General features: G+C 44.4%; 1 protein-coding gene across 8 annotated transcripts in view; it reads right to left on the bottom strand.

Moving 5' to 3' along the window:
• The window catches only part of PROM1 (prominin 1), a 95,031-nt gene that overhangs the window by 52,792 nt on the left and 14,331 nt on the right, over positions 1-27,908 (bottom strand). For 4 of the 8 annotated variants that reach the window (XM_080668271.1, XM_080668273.1, XM_080668278.1 and 1 more), the window contains exons 3-5: positions 6,833-6,888; positions 2,966-2,992; positions 810-1,015 (exon numbers count right to left, since the gene is read on the bottom strand). In XM_080668271.1, coding sequence (XP_080524397.1) covers positions 810-1,015; positions 2,966-2,992; positions 6,833-6,888 — 289 coding nt within the window. The remainder of the gene's footprint in view (positions 1-809; positions 1,016-2,965; positions 2,993-6,832; positions 6,889-27,908) is intronic. The other 4 variants (XM_080668274.1, XM_080668276.1, XM_080668277.1 and 1 more) reach the window with 1 other exon arrangement.

The following is a 27,908-nucleotide window of genomic DNA, read 5'->3' as shown; positions in this document are numbered from 1 at the left end:
CTCTCATCATTGATGTTTCTTTCTCTCTCTTGTTATGCCCAGATTTCGTGATCCCCAAAGACCACCAGGGAGCCGAGTCCAATGCAAAAGCAAAGAGCCTTTAATCAAGCTAGCGAGCTCCCCATCCACCACTCGCCGACACAGCGGCAGGAGGCAGAGAGAGAGCCCCAGGCCCCAAATGCGCTGATTTATAGGGGGCCTGGGAGAGGTAGGAGGGGTGAGGTAGTGTGGCCTCCGCTGATTGGTCGGGGTCAGGTTGCACATGGGGGCAGGGCGCGGCTTACTTTCCCTTGCATTTCTATTGGCTAATTCAAAGGTGTGGGTTGGGCTCTTGGAGAGGTTCTAGGGCGGGAACCTGACTCCACGAGGTGGAGGACATGGAACAAAGGGAACATGGAGTCGGTCTTTCCCCGCCCTTTCTCTCTCTCTCTCTCTCTCTCCCTCTCCCTCCCCCCTTCCTCTCTGAAATCAATAAAAACGTAGTTTTAAGAGAAAAAAAGAGGGGGGGGGCGCCTTTCTAGGAGGTAAATGCTTCCTGCAGTCTAAGGTCCATCACAATGTCTTCAAAGTGAAGAAACACGGAAGGGCTGGCTGAGCACATAGGTTAGGGCAGCTTGATGACAAGGCTAACTTCTGGTCACAGTGACATCTTTCTAAGCCATCGTGCACAAACATTTTTGTTCTCTCTCTTCTGTTTTTGGAGGGTTTTGTTGTTGTTTCATTTTAAACTTATGGGCTTAACAGGTAGAACACGAGACAGTCCTCATCCACCCAAAACCCGGGCAGCTGCTGCCCGAGATTCTACTCGCCTCATAAGCACACAGAGGACCAGGAGGGTGAGGGCGTAGTATTTCCTCAGGAAGGGCCCGTTCCTCCTCTGTCGCTGGTGCATTTCTCCGCCGCACTTGTTGCACCAGCGGCACAGACCGAAGCACAGCCCGGCCAGCGGCATGAGGATGACAAAGAGCAGACCCAGGATGGCACAGAGAAGAATCCCGATCTCATACTGGACGACCTGCAAGTCAAGCAAAAGAATCAGCATGTGCCGTAACCCAGAACAGGGGGGACATCCCCCGTGAACACGGTTCATTTTCTTTAACCTGTTTGACACTCTGAGCACATAGTCCCACCTTGAATTTCCTCTTGAAACAGAGGAAGCAGAGATTTGAGTGACGGGAACATGAGGTCAGCTGTTACTATCCTCTTTCAACTCCCGAGAAAATGTCCAAATGTCCAAATGCAGGGTCAAGTTGCAAATGGTTTTATTTCAACCCCAGACATATTGTTTTTAAGTGGTGTAACCAATGTTGGCAAAAGTGCTTGCATAATGAAGACATATAAGGTGTTTTTTTAACCAGAAAAAAAATAGGACCAGTGGAAGTTATCAAGAATTAAAAGTAGTTTGGATTGAATCGATTAATGTCAAGTTCATGGTCAGTTACAAAAGAATCTGGAATACACTGAAATTTAGAAAACAGGCTCAGACTTTCTGAGCCAGATGTGGCCACTCAGTTTCCCCGCCCACACACTGGGAATAACATACCTTGTATGGTCATTGTGACCACTGCAGGTAATGCAGGAGTAGCAATAACATGCCAAATACAGTACTAGGCATGGGGGGAACACCTACTAAGTGGCTGCTCTCACGCAGAGCCAGTGAGGCTGGGCACGGCTGCCTGGGTCTCAGACCGTTACTAGATGCCTAGATGCCTAGCAACTGGCACAACTTCCAGATACAAGCATGTGACCAAACGATGTTTTCATAATCGCTTCTGACTTTACTCTAGGAGAAATAAAAACGTGTGCAACTGCATGACGAAACTTCATCTCATTCCAACTCACATGCAGTTACGTTTCCGTAAAACAAGACATTTTTAAAGAATGGCGGAAAATTACAGGCTGGCAGTCTGCAACTAAGGGGGCCAGCTAGCCACTTAGCAACAGATTCTAGAGCCAAGCTGAGCCAAGTGAAACAAAACGTAAGTGTTGGTCCTAGGAGCCAACCTGATGTTTTTAGAGAGAACGCTGAGCTTGGAGTCAGAAGACAGGCCTTCAATCCCGGCAGGGGCTTCTGGTTCCCTCACCTGGGAAATGTTACAGTCGCACCAACTTCATAAGCACCGTGTGAGGGACGCACAGTGAAATGGTTTAATGGGAAAACAACCAGCCAACTGCCCAGCAAACACTCAATTCCTATTGGTTAACGCTGGGGGCAAATACTTAAGAGTATTAATTAAGTCAGAGGCACATGGCACCTGAATATGATCTATTTAGATATTAAGGTTAGGATGCTAAAAGGAAAAAAAAGTGGCAGAATTCTGCCACATTCATCAAGTACATGGTCCTGCTTAAACTAAGGCCCATGGACAGGGAGAGTCTTCATTGGCTCCCTTGAGGATTTACATCATTGGCCAATTGAGAAACCAGCCCTGGGCACCCCAAACTCTTATTTATACATTTTGCTACGTTTCTCGGCAAATATTCTAAATGATTTACTATTTTTCAAGGAATTTAAAATCCTTTCTGGGTCTTAAGAAACACTGAACCCAAACCCAGGAGAGAAAGTATATTGAGGTGTTTTAAATATCCTCTCCTTAGCTCCAAACACAAATTTCACTTTTGATACACAAGCTTTCCTATGTTAGGTCAGACAGCATGAGGACAGATGGCATTTCATGGGCCCCGATGGCATTCTGAAACACCAGGATCTCTGGGGTGCTTTGTGGACTGCCTTGAAGGGAAGATTGGGATCCGAATTTGCCAAGGTGGGTCACTTTTCTGCCCTGAACTACTACAACTGAAGGACAAGTAAAGACGATGGCAGAGACCAAAGTGAAAGCAATGATCTAAAGACCATCACGGTGGACATGACAGGGAAGGACAGAAAGTTCTGGAAAAAGCATTACATTGACCCAACTCGCTGGCTTTAGACAGAGCAATGGGGACGAGCAGACGAGGACTTTACCTGCAGAGTCAACACCACGCTTTCCGGCTGTGGAGGCCACAGCAGAGGAGTTGGTGGGAGGCGGAGGCAGCGTGCATCAAGAAAACAGAAAAAGTTGCGTGAGAGGTCAGCCGCAGAGAAAGTCAGGTGAGAGGGAGACCAACACAAGGCAGACACAGAAACCTTGAGAGCTTGTTAGAGGCAGAGTGCTTTGGGTGGAATCAAGTTTTAGGACTCACATTTGAATCACACTTGGATTTCTGGGAAGGTTTTGAATCGGTACGCTGACCAGGTATGGACAGGGGACTGGGAAGGAAAGGTGCAAAGGCTTAACCTGCTACCCATGTGGCCTTCGTGAAACAGGGAAGCGGCAGCTGCCTAGAACCCTGGAGCCAAAGGCCACACCTCCCAAAGCGTCCTTTCTAAAACGGAAACCCGATGGTGTCGTTGCCTCGCCAAATAGCACCCCATGGGTCTCACCGTGTTTAATTCAGACTTCTTACTGTGGCCAACAGTATTATCCCTGGCTTCACGGCCCATTCGTCCTGACTACTGCAGTCTCCAGAAAGCACCTGCTCTCTCCCCTTCCTCACTCTGGGCTCCCTCATGTTGCCTCCTTGTCCAGGATATTGTTCCCATTACACTCCCCCTCCTCCCCCCCATGAAATTCAACATCCTTAGTTGTATGTTCCTCCTCGTCTTGATAGACTGGGACTGCTGCCCATCCCTCCTCCATGCTGCCTTGGAGTCCTGTACTTGGCCTTTCACAGCACTCACCCCGCTTGGGGTGACTGGCTGTACGCTCCGGGAGAACAATGACAGTTACACCTGACATCCTCTCCCCAGCGCCCAGCCACCCAGCCCGGGACCTGGCATATAATAGTTGCCTATTCAGAATCAGATAAATGATGAGTTGAGGGACTCGGAGCCGCTGCCTAAGACCAACCATTTCTAAACAGTGGCCCTGAGGCAGTGACTGGTCACGATGAGGATGGACCAACCCTCAGGGAAGTCGAAAAATAAAGATGTAATGAGTTTCCCATAAAGCGAAATTCGCTCAATTTATAAGACTATTCTTTTTTTTTTGGGGGGGGGGAGGAGAAATGTGTATAAAGGGAAACAAAAGTTATTATGGTTGACTTAATAAATGTCCTTATGTGGCAAAATGAAATTAGGTGGTTCTAGGTCATTCCCCAGATTACTTTTTTGAAACTGTCTGGTCCAAGAAATCCAAGTCTAGGAACTATTGTTTTAGATGGCAGATTTCCACAGATGGGAGAGAAGAATGTGATATTATTAACTTTTAAATGAGATATCCAAAATGTTGGCGTGGGCAGTTCAGATACCTTTGCCTCCCGGGTCACATGGGGCATGCTGAATGACCCCAGCCCGGCTTCCTGGGTAGGGGGCCCCCAGGCTTGATTCCTCCCAAACTCACTACCATGGGCACCCCACAGTGCATGTTAAACACTGACTTCAGGCTCCTCCCCCTGAAGAGGGTGTCAGGCGATTCGGGAAAGAGCAGAAACCTTTAAGATGGGCCTGGTAGTGGCTGTGAGTAGGAAAACGGCCCTTGGCTCCCACGTTGGGCTGCAGACAGGGCAGCACAGCCTGTGAGCTACACCAGGCAGCTGATTGTTCGTGTTCAACTCCCTCCCTCCCACCCCCCACACCAGCCTGTCTGTCATGTCTGATGGGGTACCAGCTGGGTGGGTGCCTTTCCCCCTTCTCCCTGCCCATGCTGGTTGTCATGCATGTACGAGGGTATCATCGTGGCGATGCCATGGTTTGCAGCTCAGCCCTGCCACTGTGTGTCTGTGTTTTCCTATTTTTATACGGTTACTGCAAAGACAACCTCAGAAGCAGTGAGGAGCAACCCGTTTTCTGCACCATCCTGTTCTAAGTGCTTTGCGTGTACTATTTAGTGCATGGTAAGTGGGTTAGTTCATGTGGAGCACTTAGACCAGAGCCTGCCAGTGTAATGCTCAATCAGTAACAATAAGAAGTAGTAACCAATGCACATCAGCATTGCTCTCATGACCAGGCTTCAGTGAGCCTCAGAGGATGATCTGGTCAAGGGCTTTCTTGCACTGCTTTCTACCCATTCTTGCACCACCTTCTGCGATCCCTAGAAGATGCTTTCCTTATTTGGAAAGGAGAGCATCATCATGCTCTTAAATTGCTCCAAAAAACAACACAGTTTTGAACAGAACAGGTCTGCTCATACCCAGATTTTTTTCAATAAATATGCAAAGCATTATAATATATTTTTTCTTCCTTATGACTTTTTAATAACAATTTTTCTAGCTTCCTTTATTATAAGAACACAGTAACAATACAAATAACATACAGAACATGTGTTAATTGCTCATGTTATCGGCAAGGCCAACAGTGGACGATGGGGAATAGAGTGAAGATACAAATAGTCGAGCTGTGAAATGACTGAAATCAAGTAGATTGAGGTATGAGGAAGCGATGCTATTTTTGTAAGTAGGCTGGGAACTTAAACGTTTGAACTTTCAAGCCCTGTGTCAATGTCTAGATATACAGTGGAACCTTGTTTCTCAAACTTAATTCCTTCCAGAAGGCTGTTTGAGAAGCGATTTGTTCAAAAATGGAATCATTTTTTTCCCATTAGAAATAATGTAAATTGAATTAATCTGTTCCAGACCCTCAGATGATTGTTTCAACCTTTCTTATATACAGTACATGTCTAATGTATTGTCTAACTTATAAATAAACACTTCTTTTCTTAAATTTATGGAACCACCCTACTAATCTTAAAGAAATTTTCACATATCGCTGCCTGGGAAATGCTATCACCAGTTAACCGCTTTTCCTTTATCCAAATCAACAACTGTTTTTCTATCTATTCAATCGCCGGTGATTGCTGTTTTGTGAGCACTTTCACACCCTTAGCAACATTAGCACCCTTGGTGGCCTCTTTATATTTTAAAATTGTGCTAATCACCAGCAACAAAAGCATTCTCTCTTTGCTTATAGGCAAGACGCTTTTTGGCATGCTGAGCTATCAGCTTGAAAGGGTTGTCAGGTTAAAAACTGAAGGTTTGGTCGACAACCAAGACTTTTTTCCCTGTGAACAACTTGGTTGAGAACCGAATTGTTCGAGATGGAAGACATTCAGGAAAGGAGGTTAGACTATACATCAAATCTTTAGTTATCCCCCTGAAGGTCTAAGGTGAGAATGTCCACATATCCAGACGGCCTTACATCCACCATCCAGACCACTAGGTCATGGAGAAGATCAGGACCTCAGACCAACCCAGAGGCCAAGGACACAGGGTTAGTAGTCTCAAGAAAGTGACTCTACTGTAACAACTCTGACCTTGGCTCTCTCCTTTGGAACACTTCTGGGTTTTGCTAGCTGTGTTCAATCTGCAGACTCTAAGACCCATGAATACATCTTTGTCATTTACTTCTAGCAAAACCTCCAGGCTCCTTTTTTTTTTTTTTTTTTTTTTTTTTTTTTAGTTTGTTCAACAGCTATTGGCAATTAGGGATTTAGGGAGTCAAAAGCTATACCCGAATTTTGACTACATGGGGGTTGGTGCCCAACCGCCACATTGCTCAAGGCACTTCTCTTCCCTTAGCTAAGGAAGTAGCCTACTACTGCCTTGAAGGAAATTTTAGTTTTTAAATAACATACAACTTGAAAGGTGAAGGTTTCTTTCAGTGCTTCTTTTGTCATTTTTGCTGTAGTTCAAATGAGATTTATAAGGTGCTCCAATATTCCACAAAAGTTCTTCACCAAAAAAGGTTTCTAAATTCACAGATTACATAACCAGTTGCTTAAAGTTTTACTTTTTTAAGTCAGTCAAAATTAGTTCACACTTATTTTATAATAACAAATACATCAATAAAAATTACCTTCCCATAATCCATTGACAGTTCAAACTTCTTTTGTATTAGTTCTCTTAAAATATCTGGGGGGCGGGGGGGGGGGGGAGAGAGACACAGAACAGTAGCAAGATTAATTTTTCAATAAAAGAATAAAATGTATATTTAGAGAATAAAAGTCTCTATATATTTACAAATTACTGTACCTCTCTATATTACTGTAGTATTAGAATTTTATTCCTATTTTGTAGTGCAGGTAAATAATTGAGCTGATGGGGCTCTTAAACCATAGCAAAGACTGAAGGGCAAATACGCTTGACTTACTACTTTGCCAGTGGCAGAATAGAAGGCTGCTATTTTTAAGAGTTTTCAGTTTCTCACAATACACCTTAATATTTATCAGCAAAGTATTTAACAAATACTTTATTAAAAGTCACTGATAAAATGTTACAGATTCTTCATTACTTGGAACCACAAATGCAATTCCTTTTTTTAAAATAATTTCACATATATAATATTTTATAAATGAAAGGATTCTTATCATGAACCTAACCCAAGAGTTCCAAATCACATGAGACATCCCTCCCATCTCATCTCCAAACACTGCGTGGGACCCCGGAAATTTCAGCTACGCAAAACTGGACTTTTCCATGCATGTTCATTTTGGGTATTTTCAAATTCTCACATAGGTTAAGAGCCACTTCTTCTAGTTCACCAATCTGGTAATAATATGCACAACTGTTCCCTGCTGGTGTGACTCAGTGGTTAGAGTGCCGGCCTGTACACCGAAGGGTCGCAGGTTTGATTCCCGGTCAAGGGCATGTACCTAAGTTGCAGGTTCCATCTCTGCCCCCCCTACCCATGTCCACCCCCCCCGCCCCCGCCAATGGGGCAAGTACAGGAGGCAATCAATTGATGTGTCTCTTCTCTCTTTCTCTCTCTCCCCCTTGTCCCCTACTTTTCACTCTCTCTGAAAATCAATGGGAAATATATCTCACTAAATCAAACAAATTTGGAAATATCTGGTTATTTGGATAATTTGACTTAGTTTACCTTTTATCAAGAAAAATGTTCAAGGAGCCAACTAATTGCATAAAACTGTTTTAATCTGATTGAATCAGCCCAGCAGGTATGATCAGTTCTGATAGCTGAAAGGTTAGTTGAAAAAGAAAAAGCAGGGAATCATGCCTTAGACGTTTTATTTTAACTTAAGGCATAACAATCAATACACGTCTGTTAGCCCATCATTTGAAGAGAAGCCGGGGTCCTTTTCTTAGTATGAGTTCTCTGGCTAGAATGGAGGTGAATTAAAATGGCATCTATGGTAAAAGAAAGCTCCTCACTTATTTAAAGGCCGACTTGGGCCAACCACCCCATCTCAATACACAAGCGTAAGGTTGATGAAAATGGTGTCATCGGCTGACAAAGTCACACCACCTACACACAGCATCTGTATTTCAGAGAAAGCACTGGGTGATCATAGAGCCTCCCTCAAGGTACAATGGAACCTGGCTTATTTGATTCTTCAGTGATAGGAACGGGGAGAGGGCTAGGCTTTTCTCTAACTAAACACTCCTCCCCACCCTAATCTCCAAACATTGGGATCATTGTGTAAGTCAGGGCTCTGTAAAGAAACAGAACCAGTAAGAGACAGAGATGGAGACAAGTATAGAGCTACAGATAAGCTAGAGCTAGAGATGCATATAGAAAGCTTTATTTTAAGGAGCTGTGGGGGATGAAATCTTTAGGGCAGGCTGGCTGGCTGGCAACTCAGGCAGGAGCTGATGCTACAGTCTTGAGGCTGAATTTCCTCTTCTGCCAGAAATCTCAGTTTCTTCTCTGAAGACCTTCAGCTGATGATGCCCACTCAGCATAAAAAGCTATGTCCTTCACTTACAGTCAACTAATTAGAGGTGTCAACCACATCTACAAAATACTTCCTCAGCAACACCTGGATTCGAGTTTCATTCACTCGTTGGGAACCACAGCCTGGCCAGGTGATCTCACCAGGGCTCCACCAAGGCTGGCATCGGTTCCCCACAGAACAGGCATGCCCAGTAAGTGAGCTGGAGCAGAGCACACCCGAGCGCCCCCGGTTAGTACCTGTGACCAGGCAGACTCACCACCATCAAGGTCCACTCCTGACCGCCCAAGCCCCCGCCGAGCAAAGGGACACATTTGGGGGGCAATTAGTGTAAGAGCGGGACCACACATCGTCTCTGAGGACAACTAATCGTGAATGGTGGCCCTTAACCACCCCCCAAAACTGACTTACGTGTGCCGAGTTACAAGAGAGGCAATTAAATGGCTTTTGAACAGATTTCCAGCGGAAAATGGCAGAACTACACTAACTTGTCACTTGTAAGGTTAGGTGGCTCTTCCCGGAGAATGCACTCAGCAAGCCCGTCTTCCAGCAGCCCCGTTTCGTGAAGAGTGCTCTCTGTCCTTTGCCGTTGGAGTGAACACCCTCTGCCCGCTCCTTGGCTCACATTCTCCTGTGGCTAATGTGGGTGAGGCTGAGCGTGAAGAAGTGATTCTGGGGACACAATATGATGCGACTACGTTGGGTCCGAGAGGCCACCGAACCCCTGAGCAGCCTCTTTCCCGCAGGCGTGGCTGGCGAGCCTGTCTGAACCTAGGGCTCGAGGGACATGCACTTTCCACCTGCTCCTCCCGCAGCCACCGTCCTGCACTCAGTTTCATGGAGCCCTTCATCCTGCAGTTCAAATTCTCTGTCAACATGACTGAACTCTTTGGTTTGGTTTTCAATAAAGAGATTGATGCTTCAGACCAGGGGTGGGCAAACTTTTTGACTCGAGGGCCACAATGGGTTCTTAAACTGGACCGGAGGGCCGGAACAAAAGCATGGATGGAGTGTTTGTGTGAACTAATATAAATTCAAAGTAAAGGAGCGGAGGGGAGAGCAAGAGAACCGGATAGAACAGCCGGATCCGGCCCGCGGGCCGTAGTTTGCCCACGGCTGCTTCAGACCTTTAGAAGCCACACCGAGTTTGTTAGAATTTGTCAAAAGTATCCCCATGCCTCCAAGTGTCTCCTCAAGTATTCCTTTATTTAAGATGGGACCAGGCACCTTGGCGTGCTTTAGTCCTCCGTGACAGCTGTCAACATGTGGCTGTGCGAGCCTCCTCCCTCGAGGACTGATGCACTGGTGTGCATGGGCTTGTCCCGGAATTAACCACGGTGCTGACTCTCTCTCAGAGAAAAACGCTCGGAAAAAAACGCCGCTAGGGAAGCTATTCTTATGAAAACATCTGGGACCAGTTTGGTCCTCATAGCTCTCTCCAGACGCATGTCCACACCAGTCCACCAATCGTGAGCTGGGATTTCATTTTACCTTTACAGCAGGTAACCAAACCTGTTGTTGGCAAAGTTGCCCTTAAATCACCTCGCAGAGTCTTTCAATGGGAGCAGGTGCTCTCTCAGTCACACAGGTAAGGGAGACTTCTGGGGTCTCCTGGGGCTTGGAATCCTCGACACTGCGTGCTCCGTGAGGGCTCAGGGTCCAAGAACCTCCCTGGGGCTGGGAAGGGGCCCAGGACCTGGGCCAGGCAGGGCAGCCTTGCCACCAGTGACGAATCCAGGGAGGGGGCAGGGAACACGGCCAAAACATCCATGGATTCCCGTGGTGTTTGGTTTCCTCCCCTAAGACATTCCTGGAAAGTGTTATTGTTTCTATGGAAAATTCGCCTGGAGGATCTCCGAAAGGAATGTGGCTTGAATCACATTATTTCTTGGTTTGTCTCAGGGGATCGGCTGAATCCTATTCTCAGCTGCTGACTGTCAGCTACTGACTGTCACTACCCCCAACGGGGAACAGAAAGTGGGACTAGGAACAGAGTGAAGGGGAACCTCTTTTTCTGGGTATACTTTGAGCTTACTTTTAATTTTTAAAGGAATAAAGTTTTGTAAATAAGGATCTTTTATTGACATACTTCTCTATGCTTCTCCTCCCCCCCACAAAAAAAGAACAAAAAGAAGACATAGTTCTAACACTATCAAGTTACAAATTCCACTGCCTATAAGTATTCATCAGATTTTATATCTTGTGTAAGATATGCGACCCGGAGCCATTTTTAGACTATTACAGTTTTTAGTATTTGTCATTTAAAAAGAAAGAGAAAAAAAAAAAGAATACTGGGGAAAAAAGAGACTGAAATCTGCAAAAATTTAGATGCTACTCAATAAGTAATCATCAGAAAAGAAATAATGAAGTATTCAATATCTGGAAGAAACTCAGTTTTTCCCCAAGAAGTGTTTGGTTCAGACAAAATACACCCCTCTAGTGTGTTGTTAATGCCTCAGAACCAGCTTCCAGTGGCCCTGTGTCCATCCCTCCCACTTGGCCAGCTGCGCTCTGCTCTCTCCCAGTCTCTCCTATTTGTCTCCAAACCCCTTTCTGCTGGTTGTACTTGTTGAGGCAATTAAACGATTTACATAAAGATCATGAAAACAGATAAAGCATGACTATCCAAAGCAAAAGTTGTTGTTTATATAAATTCCACATTGAATGTTTTTAACACTCAGGAAAGAGGTGTTGTTTTTAAAAGTTAAAAAGAGTTTCTGGAATTGCCCAGCCTGCGTGGCTCAGTGGTTGAGCTTCGACCTATGAACCAGAGATCACGGTTCGTCAGGGCACATGCCTGGGTTGCGGGCTCGATCCCCAATGTGGGGTGTGCAGGAGGCAGCTGATCAATGATTCTCTCTCATCATTGATGTTTCTATCTCTCTCTCCTCCCTTCCTCTCTGAAATCAATAAAAATACTTAAATAAATTAAAAACTTGTTGGATTCAACTCTTGTTGGGGAGTAGGGCAGGGGGACAACTCGAAAAACTCAGAGAGAAAACAAGGAAAAAATAGGGAGGAAAAATCAGCCTGAGTTCACAATACAAAGCCCTGTTACATGAATAAAACCCAAACTGGAAACCATGAAAGTTGTGTTGCTGGGGACATCCTATCCGGAGACTTACACTAACCAGCACCGAATTAGGAGGTTAAGATTCTGCAAAACAACGTTCCTTCCACCAGCAAGGAGAACTATCCAGATAACAAGTGACATTGTCGCTTTTCCTGGGCCACCCAAGAGCTGAGGCTGTGAAGCAACTAATTCCAAAGAGTGCCAAGCAGGAAAGAAGAAATCACCAAAAATGTTCACAGGCTCTTAAAGGCCAACTGTGGGCTGACATGTCCATGTGGAAGGTTCTGGAAGGCCCAGAAACAATGAGTTTACATTTGCTTGCAAGCCTCCACGGGGTGCTCATTAAGAGACACTGGGGGCAGGGCAGATGCCTGGAGAAAGTCCCTGCATGGTAAGGATATGAAGGGGGTGATGGGCTGCAGCTGAGAGAAGGCAGGAAGCCCCCATCTGGATAATTCTTGCTGGTGGGAGGAACGTTGTTTTGCAGAATCTTACCTTCTACTTTCCCCCTGGATGTTCTCAGATGAAGCAAAAGCCCTAACGCCACCGGGAGAGAAGCAGTGAATCCTATGTGCCCCCTAGACAAGGCAAAACCCTATTGCTTCTAAGGTGGGGGTACATGCAAAAGCCGTCTGTGGGGAAGAGTTTGGAAACCCTCCTGCCTGTAGGACACAGGGAAAGACCCATGGCTGCTGGGGAAGCAAAACCCCTCTGCGTCTGGGGAGGGAAAACAGAGGTCGGCATGCCACCGTGGTGATCAGGGCAGAAAACTCTCTCCTCCCCAAGACAACACAGATTCCAGGCAAGCGTTTGGCCTCATGCATTCCTCCTTTGGTGACCTTGACACCACCTACCAATCAAACTGGTATGTATACCTGGCTATTTCCCTTCATAGGACTATTCCGTTCCCATTCCTCATCCTCGTTTTGGCCCATATATTTTGTGTCACTTTTCATCTTTGCTTCAGGACTACTTTTGAGTCTTCACCAACCAGTCTCTTGGGGAAATCATGCTCCTGTAACCCTTTGCTCCAACCATGAGGAATCTATACAGTGTTCCGGCCGACTAAAATCAAAGTTCATTCCCCTATGATGTCGACGTCCCCCCTCAGCAGAAAGTAACTATGACCTCCGTCCCTATTCCATAAAATAAAAATACTGGGATGTTAGGTTTGATCAAATAATTGAATCAATACCCCTCCCCTGGGAACTGACCTTTACGCCACTTCACAACCAACATTCCCTTTTGCTTAGCCAGGGGTGGGCAAACTTTTTGACTCGAGGGCCACAATGGGTTCTTAAACTGGACCGGAGGGCCGGAACAAAAGCATGGATGGAGTGTTTGTGTGAACTAATATAAATTCAAAGTAAAGGAGTGGAGGGGAGAGCAAGAGAACCGGATAGAACAGCCAGATCCGGCCCGCGGGCCGTAGTTTGCCCACGTCTGGCTTAAACCATATTTCACTTGCTAAGGCCACATTCCACTTGATAAGATCATTATCTTTCCCCTCTGGACCCTCCCAGAGAGTTCCCCACTGGGAAACCACACCTAGAGTCCTTTAAAACCTGACTCCCATCCCTGGGTGCTGGCACCATTTTGGGACTCAGCCCATCTTGTCTCCAGATAATCTAACAAATTTGTAATCCCTTACCACTTTTGACCTCGTGCATTGCTCCTTTGGTGACTCTATCACCACTTACCAAAGCCCCCACTTTATACTTCTAAGTTAAAACTTGAGGTCCTCAGCTGACTTCCCTCTTTGCTAAACCCTTACAAGTTATCATTCACATGTGACATTTAATGATCTCTGGTTTACACATTGCCTGGACACTTTATTGTGTGTAAACACTTTTTTTTTTCTCATTTGGAGACTGTCCATTCCTTAAGGCAGAAAATGTTCTCTCTCCCTCATAAAATCTCATAATCTCTAACCCAGTGCTATGTATCTGTGGCAAGTGTGAGTGAAGCTTGCATGTCCTAAACAAGACAATTAAATGAGATCCCAGAAAATACCGTAAGGCCAGAATATTTTCCTTGAGGGAACAAATCTAGAGATACAAACATGGTAGTATTCTTAAGAAGTTTCATTTTTGGCCCTGGCCTGGTGGCTCAGTTGGCTATAGTGTCATCCTAATACACCAAATTTTGGGGTTCAATCTTGGTCAGGGCACATACAAGGATCAACTACAAAATGTATAGATAAGTGGAACAACAAATCAATGTTGTTGGTTTTTTTTTTTCTCTCTCTCAAAATCAATCAATAAATTTTTTAAAAGATTAAAAATAAAAAAAAGAAGCTTCATCTTTTTTGTTTTAAGAAGTTCTGCACCTCAGCTTCTTTATTAAGCCCCAAAGGGGGTGGAGTTGAGAAATCAGACCTCTTATAAACGAAAAAAGAATCCAAAATCACCATAATTGTTGTCTTTGAAAACCCCAACCTTTCCAGTGGTACATTAAACATCAGACAAAATCTGATTTTCTTATAGCTCTAAGTCCTTAATTCAGTCTGATTTTTAAGTGGGCAACCTTTTATTTTTTTTAAGTTTCATTTATCATAATTTAAAAAAATTATTAAACCCTCAAGCACAGTTCATCTTAGATAATCTGCATACACAAGACCAGTGGGTAAGTATCTTCTGTTTTTTTTATAGGCCATGTCTTCATGTTTAGATTCTATTTGAGAATATAATGTGATTTTAACTAAATAAAAAACACCAAAAAATAACTGTTGGCCTGGGGGGAAAAATCTAGAAAGCAGTAGAGCAAAATGTAAACATAGGTTACCTTTGGGTGGAGAACGGACCCTTTTTTACTTGTTTCTGTGCACTTTGCATTAACACATACTACTTATAAAATGGAAATAAATATTTATTTCCATTTTTAATTTTTTGAGGAAACTCCATACTGTTTTCCATAATGGCTGCACCAGTTTGCATTCCCAGCAGCACTGTACTAGGGTTCCTTTTTCTCCACGTCCTGTGCCAGCATTTGTCATTTGTTGGAGAATCACATCTTTTCATTAATAACTCTCTCCAGGGGAAAGAATTCTAAATGCATGACTAGCCCTACAGAGCAACTGGAAATAAAAATAGGGAGCAATGAGTCAGTTTCCACGTGATTCCATCCATTCCCGTGGTGAAGTATGAGATCACTGGCTGGTAGAGGGTTCAGGGTAGAAGTTTGAGAAGAGAAAGAATGCAAGTAAGAAGTTGAAACAACCCAGCCAGTGTGGCTCAGTGATTGAGCATTGACCTATGAACCAGGAGGTCACGGTTCCATTCCCTGTCAGGGCACATGCCCGGGGTTGCAGGCTCAATCCCCAGTAGGGGACATGCAAGAGGCAGCCAATCAGTGATTCTCATCATTGATGTTTCTATCTCCCTCTCCCTTCCTCTCTGAAATCAGTGTTTAAAAATATTTACAAAAGAATGAAGTATTTTTTAAAAAGAAGTGGAAATGGAGATTGATTGAGAAACAGGTCAGAACTGTCAGGAGTGTAAGCGTCTTGGATCTGTGGATACACATCTAAAGCGAGTCTGTGGGCACCACAGCGATCCTTTCTAGGTGCGTGCAGTTGCTCCAAGACAGAAATGAGAAAATGGGGCAAGGAGCTTTGGGATTTTGCCAGAAGAAAATCAGTGAGAAAGGAGGGCAAGGCGATGTCTATAACAGAGGACTGTGGGTGCCAACAGAGTGAAGATGAGGGGACGCTGAGTTGGAGAAGAACAGGCTAGGAGGCAGCTTGTGACATTTTGTCAGGGAAGGCCACCATCTGAGGAGGAAACCTATGCAGAGACTTGGGGATACGAAGGAGCCAGCTGCCCACTGAGAGGATGCAGACCATAAAGAAGGCAGGCACAGCACGTGCACAGGCACCAGGGTCAGGAAGGAGCTTGGAGAGATTCTAGGAGCTAAGAGGCCTTGGGACTGCAGCGCAGTGAGCACGCGGCGTGTGCCCGAGTGTATCCGCCAGTGCACACAACAATAGTGAGTGAGCACTGCACTGTCCCAGGCTCCCGGGACATGGGATTGAGGAGGACAACAAAACACAGCCCCACTTCTCAAGATGTTTAGAGTCCAATAAGCAGGACAAACAAATATTTACTATAATGCCAGGGTATGTGCTACAAAGAAAAAGGAAGCAAGGTAAGGGCGTGGGGACAGGGGTCCTGAAATAGACAGGGTGGCCAGAGACGCTCTCTCTGAGATGACACTTGAGCAAAAAAGTCAAATGACATGAAAAGCCACGCAGAAGGGTCCAAGCAAAGGGAACAGTCAGATGCTAAGGGTCTGAGGCAGGACATCGTGTGACATGTTCCAGGAAGAGCAGGGAGGCCAGCTGGTGTCACTATTAAGTTAGGAGGCTACTGCCATGGTCCAGTGATGGGCAGCCGCAGGGAGGACAGTGCTGACTGAGAGAAGCGGGCAGATTTGATACTAGTAGACACCTCCCGGTAGAACATCTGGATTTACCTGCGAGCAAAGTGGTCTTTAAGAAGACTGGTCTGGCCCTAACTGGTTTGGCTCAGAGGATGGAGCGTCGGCCTGCGGACTGAAGGGTCCCAGGTTCGATTCCGGTCAAGGGCATGTACCTGGGTTGTGGGCACATCCCCAGTAGGGGGCGTGCAGGAGGCAGCTGATTGATGTCTCTCTCTCATCGATGTTTCTAACTCTCTATCCCTCTCTCTCTTCCTCTCTGTAAAAAATCAATATAATATATAAAAAAAAGAAAGAAAGAAGAAGAAGACTGGTCTGCTCTCTGTTATTGCAATGCAATACTGGGAGACACTCACTTCTGAAGTCGCTATTAACTTCAATTTCAGAGTAGATGTTCCTTTCCACTCAGCTTTATATCTATCGCACAAGTTATATTTGCAACGGCTCTTTACAGAAATGCAATTCCCTGCAACGCAGGCATCCCGGGCATCCATTCATTTCGCAACCCCTAGACTTGGCTGCATTAAGCACTGCACGTCACAATCCATCTCCTTCTTGGAAGCCTGCTGTCCAAATCTCATTAGGCTGAGTTTCTGGGTCAGCCAGTTTCCAGGAGGGTATTAAAACCCATACAACCTCCTCCACCCCGGGATTCAAGGCTATTTACTGCCGATCAGGTTCGGAGAGAGCCTTCGTCTCAATTAATAAACACGGCCTATTGAATCAGTGATGCCGTCCATTTAAAATACTTTAAAATGATAATCCAGGAACTTACAGATTCCCACCCGAGGCCATAAATGGTAAAGAAACGCCACACACCAATAAACAGTTGTTTCCCCACCTTTTGGCTCGAGTGTTGACTAAGAGGCTTGCTCCCCACAGAGTTACTAAACAGAAGCCTGTGTCTGCAGCTGCTCTCTATAAACCAGTCGCCCCTCCTGTCCTCACAAGGCCACGGAGACTTCTTCCCCTTGGACTGCTGCCCTGGGAGTCCTCTCCCTCCCCCTCCTCTCATTCTAAATTCGTTCTTTCTCCCATCCCACTCAATACAACTTGGGCTTTTAGGATGTTTAAATGTTTTCATGTATTTTTTATTGATTTCAGAGAGGAAGGGAGAGGGAGAGAGAGATAGAAACATCAATGATGAGAGAGAATCTTCAATCGGCTGCCTCCTGTACACTCCGCAGTGGGGATAGAGCCCGTAACCCGGGCACGTGCCCTGACCAGGTTGGAACCGTGACCTCCTGGTTCATAGGTCGATGCTCAACCACTGAGACACGCCAGCCGGGCTTAAATTTTATTCCTATTCTACCTACGCTAACAGGGATGTGTATACAATTAAGATAACATGGATAAGAAGAAAGAAAAAAAGAAAAGCAAGCTCAGGGACAGAAGATGAAACTCTTGTGCTCCACGCAGGGACTACCTGGCCCCTGGCTCCATCCCCACAGTGTTGGCTTCTGCAGCAAAGAACACAGGAAGCAAGGGGCCATTCTGTGCCCGCTGCTTAGGGCGGAAGCCACTGTTCTGAAATTTTCCAGAAGCCATTTGGAACTAACCGCTCGGGCCCATGGCCCAGGAAAAATGTTAAGACTAGAAACAAGGGTTTTCCCACGCGCTCTCACCAAAAGGAAACTCTGAGACATGATCAACAACTGTTTCAACAGCATTCTAAAACGGCAGCGGAGGGAACATGGTGCAATTTCAGAAAGCCAGGGTGAGGGGGGAGAAGGAGGGCTCCTTGGGAATCACCCCGGGTGTGCAGCTCCCAGCTCAGGAGAGAGCCACAGGATGCACGGGGACCTCGCAGCTGGAGACTGGGAAGTGTTAAACCAACTATAACAGCTCACGCTTAATCTTTGTCATTCCATCCTTTCCAAAAGGTAGCATTTACTCAGTTGACAGTAGTCCAACTGGGTAAAACAAAATAGAAAGTATAAACTCTTAGAAAACACCGCATTTCAAAATCTACAGGATACAGCCAAACTGTTCTCAGAAGAAATTTTATACACTTAAATGCATTTATTAGGAAATGAAGATAAAAATATTGGGTACTGCAAGTATTGGGGGGGACACTTTGGAAAGTATATGATTGTCTAATCATTACACCTGACCAATATAAAATAAAATAAAAAATAGAAATCGGCTCTAACTGGTTTGGCTCAGTGGATGGAGTGTCGGCCTGTGGACTGAAGGGTCCCAGGTTCAATTCCGGTCAAGGGCATGTACCTGGGTTGCGGGCACATCCCCAGTAGGAGGTGTGCAGGAGGCAGCTGATTGATGTTTCTCTCTCATCGATGTTTCTAACTTTCTATCCCTCTCTCTTCCTCTCTGTAAAAAATCAATAAAATATATTTTAAAAAAATAGAAATCGCTTGGTATTTCTGAGATAAATACTGTCACCAAAAATTCTGTCTTATTACATTCTGGGACTTAAATTCACAAAAGCCCTGGGAAGAGAAGTCCACCAATAAATTATAAGCCAAACTCTTAATTATAAAAAATTGAGGGAGATGTAATCAAATATTTAACTCTAAGAGTTACAAAAGAAAATGAAATAGACTTCCAGGTGTAGAAGGGAAGAATTACTAAAGATAGATTGAACAAAATGAACATAATTTTTTGTTAAAAAGCACATTAGCAGCCAGTAAAGGCCAGCCCTTAATTCTGGAACTCATTCCTGTTCCCGGGGGGAAGACTTATTTATAAAACAAGCAGTACAGTGTCTGAAAAGGCACCTTGGAAATGGTCTAAGATCCATGAGCAACACCTGGACTAAACCTTTCCATCAAACGTTTCTAATCTTTCTACTTGATTCTCTTCCTGGACTTCCAGGAAGTGGAAGAATTTACAAAGCATTTCCCATGAGGTGCACTGTCCAATCCCACTACAAGGCATTATGCAATAGCCTAGTGCCGTGGTCGGCAAACTGCGGCTCACGAGCCACATGCGGCTCTTTGGCCCCTTGAGTGTGGCTCTTCCACAAAATACCACGGCCTGGGCGAGTCTATTTTGAAGAAGTGGCGTTAGAAGAAGTTGAAGTTTAAAAAATTTGGCCTCAAAAGAAATTTCAATTGTACTGTTGATATTTGGCTCTGTTGACTGATGAGTTTGCCGACCACTGGACTAGTGTAAGGAGCATACATGACATGAGAATGATGCTGAAATCAGACAGATCTGACTTCAAATCCCTGCTCTGCCCACGCACAAGGGAGCTCCCCTCGCTCTGAGCCTCCGTTTCCACGTAGAGATGACGCCCACCTCACAAAACACTGGGAAAAACTCAGTGAGATGTCTCTGCATTGCTCTTGTAGGACTAAACTGGTTCAATCTCTATGGCGTGCAACGAGGCAATTCACAAAATTATAAACTGACCTGGCAATGCTATTTCTAGGAATTTGTCCTACATACAGACTTGCAAATGTGTGACATTACTGAAGTTCCTTATAACAGCGCCTGTGACAGCAAAATGGTGAACACTGGTTAACAAGTAATGAACTACTATGCAGCAATAAAAAAATAAAAGATCGAGGAAGCTCTCTATGTACTAATCTTACCTAATAAAAGAGAAACATGCAAATTAACCATCACTCCGCTACGCCCACAGCCAATCAGAGTATGCAAATTAACTCAACAAAGATGGAGGTTAATTTGCATATGCAGGCGCAGAGCGGTGTGAAGCCTGCTATGAGGGGAAGGAGGGCAGCGGAGGGAGCTACTGGAGTGGTGCTCCAGACAGAAGTGAGGACGTGCTGGTTCTGGGCAGCCCGGGAGCGGGGACTTGCTGGCTCCCAGGCGGCCTGGGAGTGGGGATGTGCCGGCTGCCAGGCCCCAGGCGGCTGGGGAGTGGGGCCTTGCCGGCTCCGAGTGGCCAAGCAGTGGGGTCTTGCCAGCTCCCAGGCGGCCGGGGAGCGGGGACTTGCCAGCTCCCAGGCGGCTGGGAGTGAAGCCAGGGGCCTATTCTTGCACGAATATCGTGCAATGGGCCTCTAGTATAAAATAAAGACCAATGTGTATGTTTAAAAAGAAAGCCACATGTCAAATAATATAGACAACATATTGTCATTTGTGGAGAAAAGACCATATACACATATTTGCTTGTAGAAAATATGTCTGAAAAGACACAGACCCACGAATGCACACAGGAAACCTGAAAACCGTGGTTGGGTGGCTGAGAGTCAGGAAGGGAACAGAGTGTCACACTGCATACCATTCTGTACTTTTAAGTTCTGAGTGATGCAAGTATGTTACGTACTCAAGGACTTAAGTATTTTAAATTTGGTGAGCTACTTTAACAAATCAAAGTGGAAAATACCAAAAATTCAACTGAAAAATAAGCAAAGACAAGAACAGGAAGTTTCTTTGAGAAAATAAAAAAGAAAGAAATTCAAATGGAAGAAGGGTCTGACTCACTTGTGATTAAAGATACACAAATTAAAACATGACATTTTTTTCCTGTAACATGGAACGCTAAAAAATCTTAATCACCGGCATTGGAAAAAGTGTGGGAAAACAATTATTTTCATGTTTTAATACTGAGACTACAAATTGGTGCACAAATCAGACAGCAATTTGGTAAATCAATCAAAACTCTGCAGGCACACACCACTTGCCACAGTAATTCCTTTTCTAGGGTCCCTCCAATTGGTTGCACTTGCCCAACTATGCAAAGCTATGCATTCAAGAGTGGTCTTTGTAATATGTTTGAAAAACAAAAAAAACATGGAAACCCAAATACCCACCACTATACCAGTGAAGTGCATTGTCTTACCAATGGAGCAATGCTTAGCAGTAACAAAGATGCGGGAAAGAACTAAAATGCCATTGCTAGGGAGTGGGATAAACACACTGTGGCTTACTCACACAAAGGAACATCAGAGCGCAGGTAAAATGAATGGGTTAGAAACCCTGGGTTTCAACAAGGATAGAAACCAAAAATATAACAGTGAGTTAAAAAACAAAACAAAAATACAGGCACAAAACAGTGCTCTCTCGATATATAGTGAGTACATGAAAACGTGCATGAGAGAACCTGAGCTTCTGTGGATCAGGGAAGGAGGGATGGAGGGAAGGCAGGAGGGAAACCAGGAGCAGGAACATGGTAATGGAGATTCCAATTTCGTCACTAAGGTTTTCTTTCTTTCTTCCTTCCTTTCTTTCTTTCTTTCTTTCTTTCTTTCTTTCTTTCTTTCTTTCTTTCTTCCTTCCTTCCTTCCTTCCTTCCTTCCTTCCTTCCTTCCTTCCTTTCTTTCTTTCTTTCTTTCTTCCTTCCTTCCTTCCTTCCTTCCTTCCTTCCTTCCTTCCTTCCTTCCTTCCTTCCTTCCTTCCTTTCTTTTTAAATTTTATTTTATTGCTTAAAGCCGTGGTCGGCAAACTGTGACTCGCGAGCCACACGCGGCTCTTTGGCCCCTTGAGTGTGGCTTTTCCACAAAATACCACGGCCTGGGCGAGTCTGTTTTGAAGAAGTGGCATTAGAAGAAGTTTAAGTTTAAAAAATTTGGCTCTCAAAAGAAATTTCAACCGTTGTACTGTTGATATTTGGCTCTGTTGACTAATGAGTTTGCCGACCCCTGGCTTAAAGTATTACAAAGAGTAAAGCAATCTCAGTATACGTTCATTGTGGGAGAATAAATACACTATGAATGGTTTATGTATTATTTTTCTCTGTATTTCTCTGCATTTTGTGAAACTAAAGAGAAATAAAATGGATGTCAAGAATAATCTATCAGATATGTTAGGTTTTAAAAGTAAGGGGCAGAAGCGCATGTGAAATAATTCCTTTGGGGGAAAAACGTGTGTGTGTGTGTGTGTGTGTGTGTGTGTAAAACATTTGTGGTGCCCAGACTGGTTTGGCTCAGTGGATAGATCATCGGCCTGCAGACTGAAGGGTCCCAGGTTCGATTCCGGTCAAGGGCATGTACCTTGGTTGTGGGCACATCCCCAGTAGGAGGTGTGCAGGAGGCAGCTGATCAATGTTTCTTTCTCATCGATGTTTCTAACTGTCTATCCCTCTCCCTTCCTCTTTGTAAAAAATCAATAAAATATACTTTAAAAATATATATTTGTGGTGTTCATTCCCCAGAACCTAGAACAGAGTCTGGCACTTGGAAAGCACATGCTTTCTATCCATGAGTGAACAAATGGCTATACGAAAACCTTGTTAGCAATCATTACCTTTCAGTGTTATTTGCCTTTTATGTACATGTATTGCTTTCATATTTTAAAAAATTTGAAAACTTAGTTATCTTTATAACTATTGAGATGATTTGAATTTAATTCAATACTTAGTCCTTCTCAGTTCAGGCATCCCCAGGAGCCCTGGTCCCCTTTCCTGTGAGCCCACCTCACAGCTGTTCCTGCCCCTGAGCTCCTCACAGATACTTAATTACTGTGGAGTCCAGGAATCTTGTTGGCTAAAATATTATAAGCTTGGGTTTTGCCATGAAAGTAAAAAAAAAAAAAAAAAAAAAAATCAATAATCTTGGAAATAAAATCTCAAGTCTTGGAAACATAAATAGCTATCACAAGATCCATACACTTTTAATTCTACAGGAGAAATGGAGCCGCCCACGGCAACTCCCCAGACGTATGAAGTGAAGGGTGTAACACGAAGCACTGGGATTTGAAGAAAGCAGAGATGCTCTGACAGCTGACAATAGGGAAATTAAAAGTAATTGAAAACCTGACAGTAAGGGAAGTTTTAGAAGAAAATGTAAAAGCAAAGCAACATGCTCTGGAAAGGCTCACGGCCCTGAGGGTGTTACTGTTTTGATAGCTCAGTGGTATCGTTGTGACACCAGTATTACAGGAAAGCACACACAGCAAATACTCAACCTTTGTTGAGTGAGTAGAGAGAGAAATTTGGTGGAGTGGGAGAGTCAATCTCTATAAAAATTCAACAATACTACAACTAAAGCCAGCAGCTATGAAGGATCTCGATGTGCCAGGCATGGCTGGCACCAGTAAGTTGATGAGCGGAGACTGCAAATTATTGAAAGGCAGTGTGGAGCATGCACAAGTAAAACTGTATAAATGAAACTGAAATGGTACACCAAAACAATGAGATAAGAGGGACCAGACTTCCAGAGTATGTGTCACATGAGCCAAGTTTTCAGAAATAACAGTTTGCCAGGAGGAGAGTGAAGGACAAGAGGAACAGAACAAGAAGTCTCGTCTTGAGCAAACTTAGGACCTCACATCAGACAGGGACTGCAGTGAACAAAAACCAGGAATTGTCCGTGCAAACCCCTGAAATCTCTAGTGTCAAGCACTTTTCCTTTTGAGTGTTGATGAAGGGGAAGGCTACATGATGCAATTGTAGAAAGGTGGAAAAAATCATTTGTATTATTTCTTTCTCGTTTATTTTTACTCTTCAGCACACACAGTTGAATCCATCAGTTCAATGAGTGGATGACGTGACTCAAGTATATAAATGTACTATAGCAAAGACTCTACTTTGCAGCTGATCAGGTTACCTGGCCATCAGTTCCTTCCCTAGAAGACACGGCTGCACACAGTCCCTAATCGGATGTGCCTTTGGCCGTCTACACGTGTTTCCTGTTCATTGTACACTTACTGGATGGATTCGCTTGCTGGATCTGCCCTAACGGAGAACCACAAATGGAGTGGCTTAACCAACAGAAATTTATTGTCTCATAATTCTGGGGGCACGAAGGCCAAGATCGACGTGTTGACAGAGCCACGCTCCCACTGAAGGCCCCGGGAAGGAACAGTTCTGGGTCTCTCCTAGCTTCTCGTAGTTCCTTGGCTTGTGTCAGCATAACTCCACTGTTGCCATGGCATTCTGTCGGTGCTGTCTTCAAATTCCCTCTTTTATGAGGACACTAGTCATATCAGATCAGGGGCCCGCCCTAATTGAATTTGCAACAATCCTATCTCCAAATATGGTCGCGTTCAAAGGTACTGGGGGTTAGGATTTCAATATGTGAATTTCAGGGATGGGAAGGGGAACAATTCAACCCATAACTCTGGGTTTGCTCCCAGGCTTCTTCCTGCCTCTTTATGTATAATAAGTAATTAAATATTACACAAACTGAAGAAATAAAAACATAAAAAGAATGAGCATTGAAAATGAAGTCAAATGGTCTATTAAGACTTAATAAAAGCCAGTCAATTGGATGAAATTACATGTGGGTAAACGGTAAAAGCCTGGGGAGAAAGCAACAGACTACAGATCTAGAACACTGAGCTACAGGTGTTTTGCTGCATTTCAAAGAAAGCAAAACAAAGAAGCCAAAATTAGAGAGGATGCATTTTGGGTGGGTGCTGTTTATAGCAGAAACATTAGTTGTAAAACTTCAAACGATTAACTCATAATAAAAATAATTTTAAGCCCTTGGCCCTACATCAAAAGATTGGTGAAAGAATGCCTTAGGGTCCTTGCTAAAAATCTGCTTATTTTTGGTCAACATCCTTATGGGAACTGACTTGGAGAGATGCCCACAATATAATGCTAAGTGAAAGACTCAAGTTATAGAATATGCAAACTATCCCGCTTTTTCTGAAGAGTTTCAATATACTTGAAAGCATATTTGCAAATGATTTTCAAAGGATTAGACCTGTTATGAATGAATGAATGAATGAATGAATGAATGAATATAGAGTGGTCATTAGTGCTGTTGCATTATGAAGAGACAACCAGAACATATGTCTCCTGATGCAAATGTGCAATACCATCTATAAGTTGTTTTGACTCTGGATGAACATGGGTCTGATCTTTCTAAGTACTAATTTACAGGAAATGCAGAGGACAGAGGAACATGTTAAGAACATCACGGTGATACAATCAGCAAAGTTCAGTATATAGGAAAGCTACAGGAAAAGTAACTGGGTTCTTCAACAAATAAATTGCAAGGGGAAAGAAACATGGAGGAGCATCCTATAAATTCAAAAGAGACATAGGAGACACATCAATCAATTGCAATGTATGGGCATTATTTGGATCCTGACTCAAAGCAACTGTTTAAAAATGGCACTTATCAACACTTCCTGAATATTTGACTATATTGAAGAACTACTGTTAACTTTCTAGAATAGAATAGTATTGTGTCTTTATTTTTAGAGACACATACTGAAATATTTACAGATGAATGATAGAAAGACTGGGATTTGCTTCAAAATGAAGGGGGTGAGTAGGAGGAGTGGGTAGAAGTAGAACTGGAGCAAGATTTGTCTTGAGTTGAAAGTTGCTGAAGCTTGGGTGATGGGTAAATGAGGACTCAATCAAACTCTTCTCAATAATTTTTTTAAAAAATGTTTAAAGGATTTGATTAGTATATATAGTCCCCAAAAGACACATACAAAAATCTTCATAGCAGCACTATGCAAAATGGCCCTTCTTGGGGAGTAAATGTTTGTCTCTCCCAAATCCACATGTTGAAGTCCTAATCACCTGTGATGGCATTTGGAGGTGAGTGGAAGAGAAGTCCTAAAATTTGCCTTCTTTGATTGCTCCATCGTGATGAATCCCTCCTCTGGACAGCCGTGGGGCACATTGTTCAGACCTGATAGTGAGCACGGCCAGCCTGCCCTGCATCACAGCCCACTGCCGAGGTGACAATCTCCTCACTCCTTGTCAGCCTTTCGAGAACAGAGAAACCCAGTCAACGCCATCTCTGCCGAACAGCACCAGGCTAAGCACTCGGTGGGAGCTCACTGCATGTTTACATGATTGAAATACAAGCACATTTGGAATTAGATAGTCAGGTCTGAGTCTGGTTTCACTGTTTTTCAGAAACATGACCTTGGGCACATAACTCAGCACCTCCGAGCTCTTGGAGAAGACTAAAGAGCCATGTAATAGGTTTGGTGGACTGAATCGTGACTCCCAAAATGATGTGTCTAAGTCCTGAACCTGGGAACCTGGGAATGTGACCTGATTTGGAAAAAGGGTTTTTGCAGATGTCATTAAGTGAAGGATCTTAATATCATTCTGGATGTAGGGAAGACCCTAAACCCAATGACGCTGTCCCTATAAGAGAAAGGCAGGGGGAAAGATGAGCCAGAGACACAGACGGTGGCCTTGTGAAGACAGGCAGAGACCAGAATTCCTGGAGCCACCAGAGGCTGGGAGAAGCAAGGAAGGATTCTCCCTGGGAGCGCTCAAAGGGAGCATGGTCCTGCCAATAACCTTGACCCTGGACTCTGGCCCTTGGAACTGCAATCATTTATTTGTGATCACCCAGTTTGTGATCATTTGTTATGGCAGCCCTAGGAAGACAATACAGGCAGGGTCAAATACAAGACCAGTGCTCTAACCACTGAGCCATGGAGCCTGGGGTCAAAGAAATACTTATTCTTAAGTCCATGTGATCACCAAGACCTGAGGTTAATTTAAAGGCTTTTAAATGAATATGTATTGTATTCATTCATATTTTATTTAACAAACACGAATATAGCACTTTGTATATATCAGATGCTGTTATAATTTTTCTATAAAAATATTTATTTAAATATTATGACCAAAAATTACTATTATTATTATTATTATTTCCAGTTTAGAGAGAGAACACTAAGAGTTTAAGTAACTTGCCCAAGGTCACAGGGTTAGCAAACATCAGAGCCAGGATTCAAACCCAAGCAGCTCTTCCCCACGGCCGGGATGTTAGGCTCACTCCCGAATCTAGCCCCCAGCCAAGCTGAGGGTGCGCGACAGGCCTGCCTGGGGCCACCTCTCCTGGTTCTGTCCAGGGGCCACCTCCCCTGGTTCTGTTCAGGGGCCACCTCTCCTGGTTCTGTCCATCCTTTATGGTTCTGACCCAGAGCTGCCCTGTGCAGACCACACTTCCCAGCTACTTCTCCAGGTGCAGATCTTAGGACCTCTCTCCACTCAACCCCAGAGGACAAGCAAAACATAATACCAGGTGGACTTCACCCAGCTGCTGCTGGGTAGCCTCTCTGTATTTGCATTTGCACTAATCCCTCATTTCCTGCAGGTATTTGAAGTCCTCCTGAAAGAACATAGTTGGAGACCGCGAAAACAGGAAGCTTTTCTCCTGGTATCTTTTTCGGGACAGACCCACGTTTCCCAGAAGGGCCGCCCTGTTTACCTAAGGAAAAGCCAGGAGCACACTTCAGCAGGACCTTGCAGACAAGCTTAAGGGAACGTGGCTGATAGGACCTGTAACTTAGCTGAAGCAGCTGTACTGTGAAGCAGAAGGTGTGTAAGGAGGACCAGAGGAGTCCCCGTGACAGTCTGCAGACACATCTGTCCCCTCCCAAGCAACACCACCCCTCACTCGCGAGGCTAGCGGCCAACAGAAACCCGTCTCCAGGACTAGCTGTCTCTCCTATATTCCACAGCTTACCTTGGGGATCATTTATTTCCCTTTTATTTGATCATAGTGCTTGTAAACTGAGCGTGGGTCACTGTGAAAAAAAGAGTAATTTTTTTTGCACATTAAAAGTGTGCATTGCAGAAGATCACGTGCACGGGTGATGACCAATGTCCTTTCCAGTTGGATGCGTCTGTGATGAGTTTGGCAGAAATCGTGGCCCAGATCAGAGCCATTGTGATGGAACAAGCAAAGAAAATGTCCCTGGCCAATGGGTCTCTGGCCCATTCAGGAATGGAACATTTGAAACTGTCCCTCATTTAAGAGAATGTCCTTGGGGACATGTAAATGCCGTCCATAGGACAGGTCTCCAGGGAGGCAACATGGAGGGGAGCTGGGAGACGAGCCGTGTGGGCATCACAGGGCCCTCGGTCACAC

The sequence above is a fragment of the Plecotus auritus genome (genome assembly GCF_963455305.1).
Source record: "Plecotus auritus genome assembly, chromosome: 1".
Classification (NCBI taxonomy): domain Eukaryota; kingdom Metazoa; phylum Chordata; class Mammalia; order Chiroptera; family Vespertilionidae; genus Plecotus; species Plecotus auritus.
Note: the sequence above shows the minus strand (reverse complement) of the source record. Positions and strands in the feature narration are given on the sequence as shown.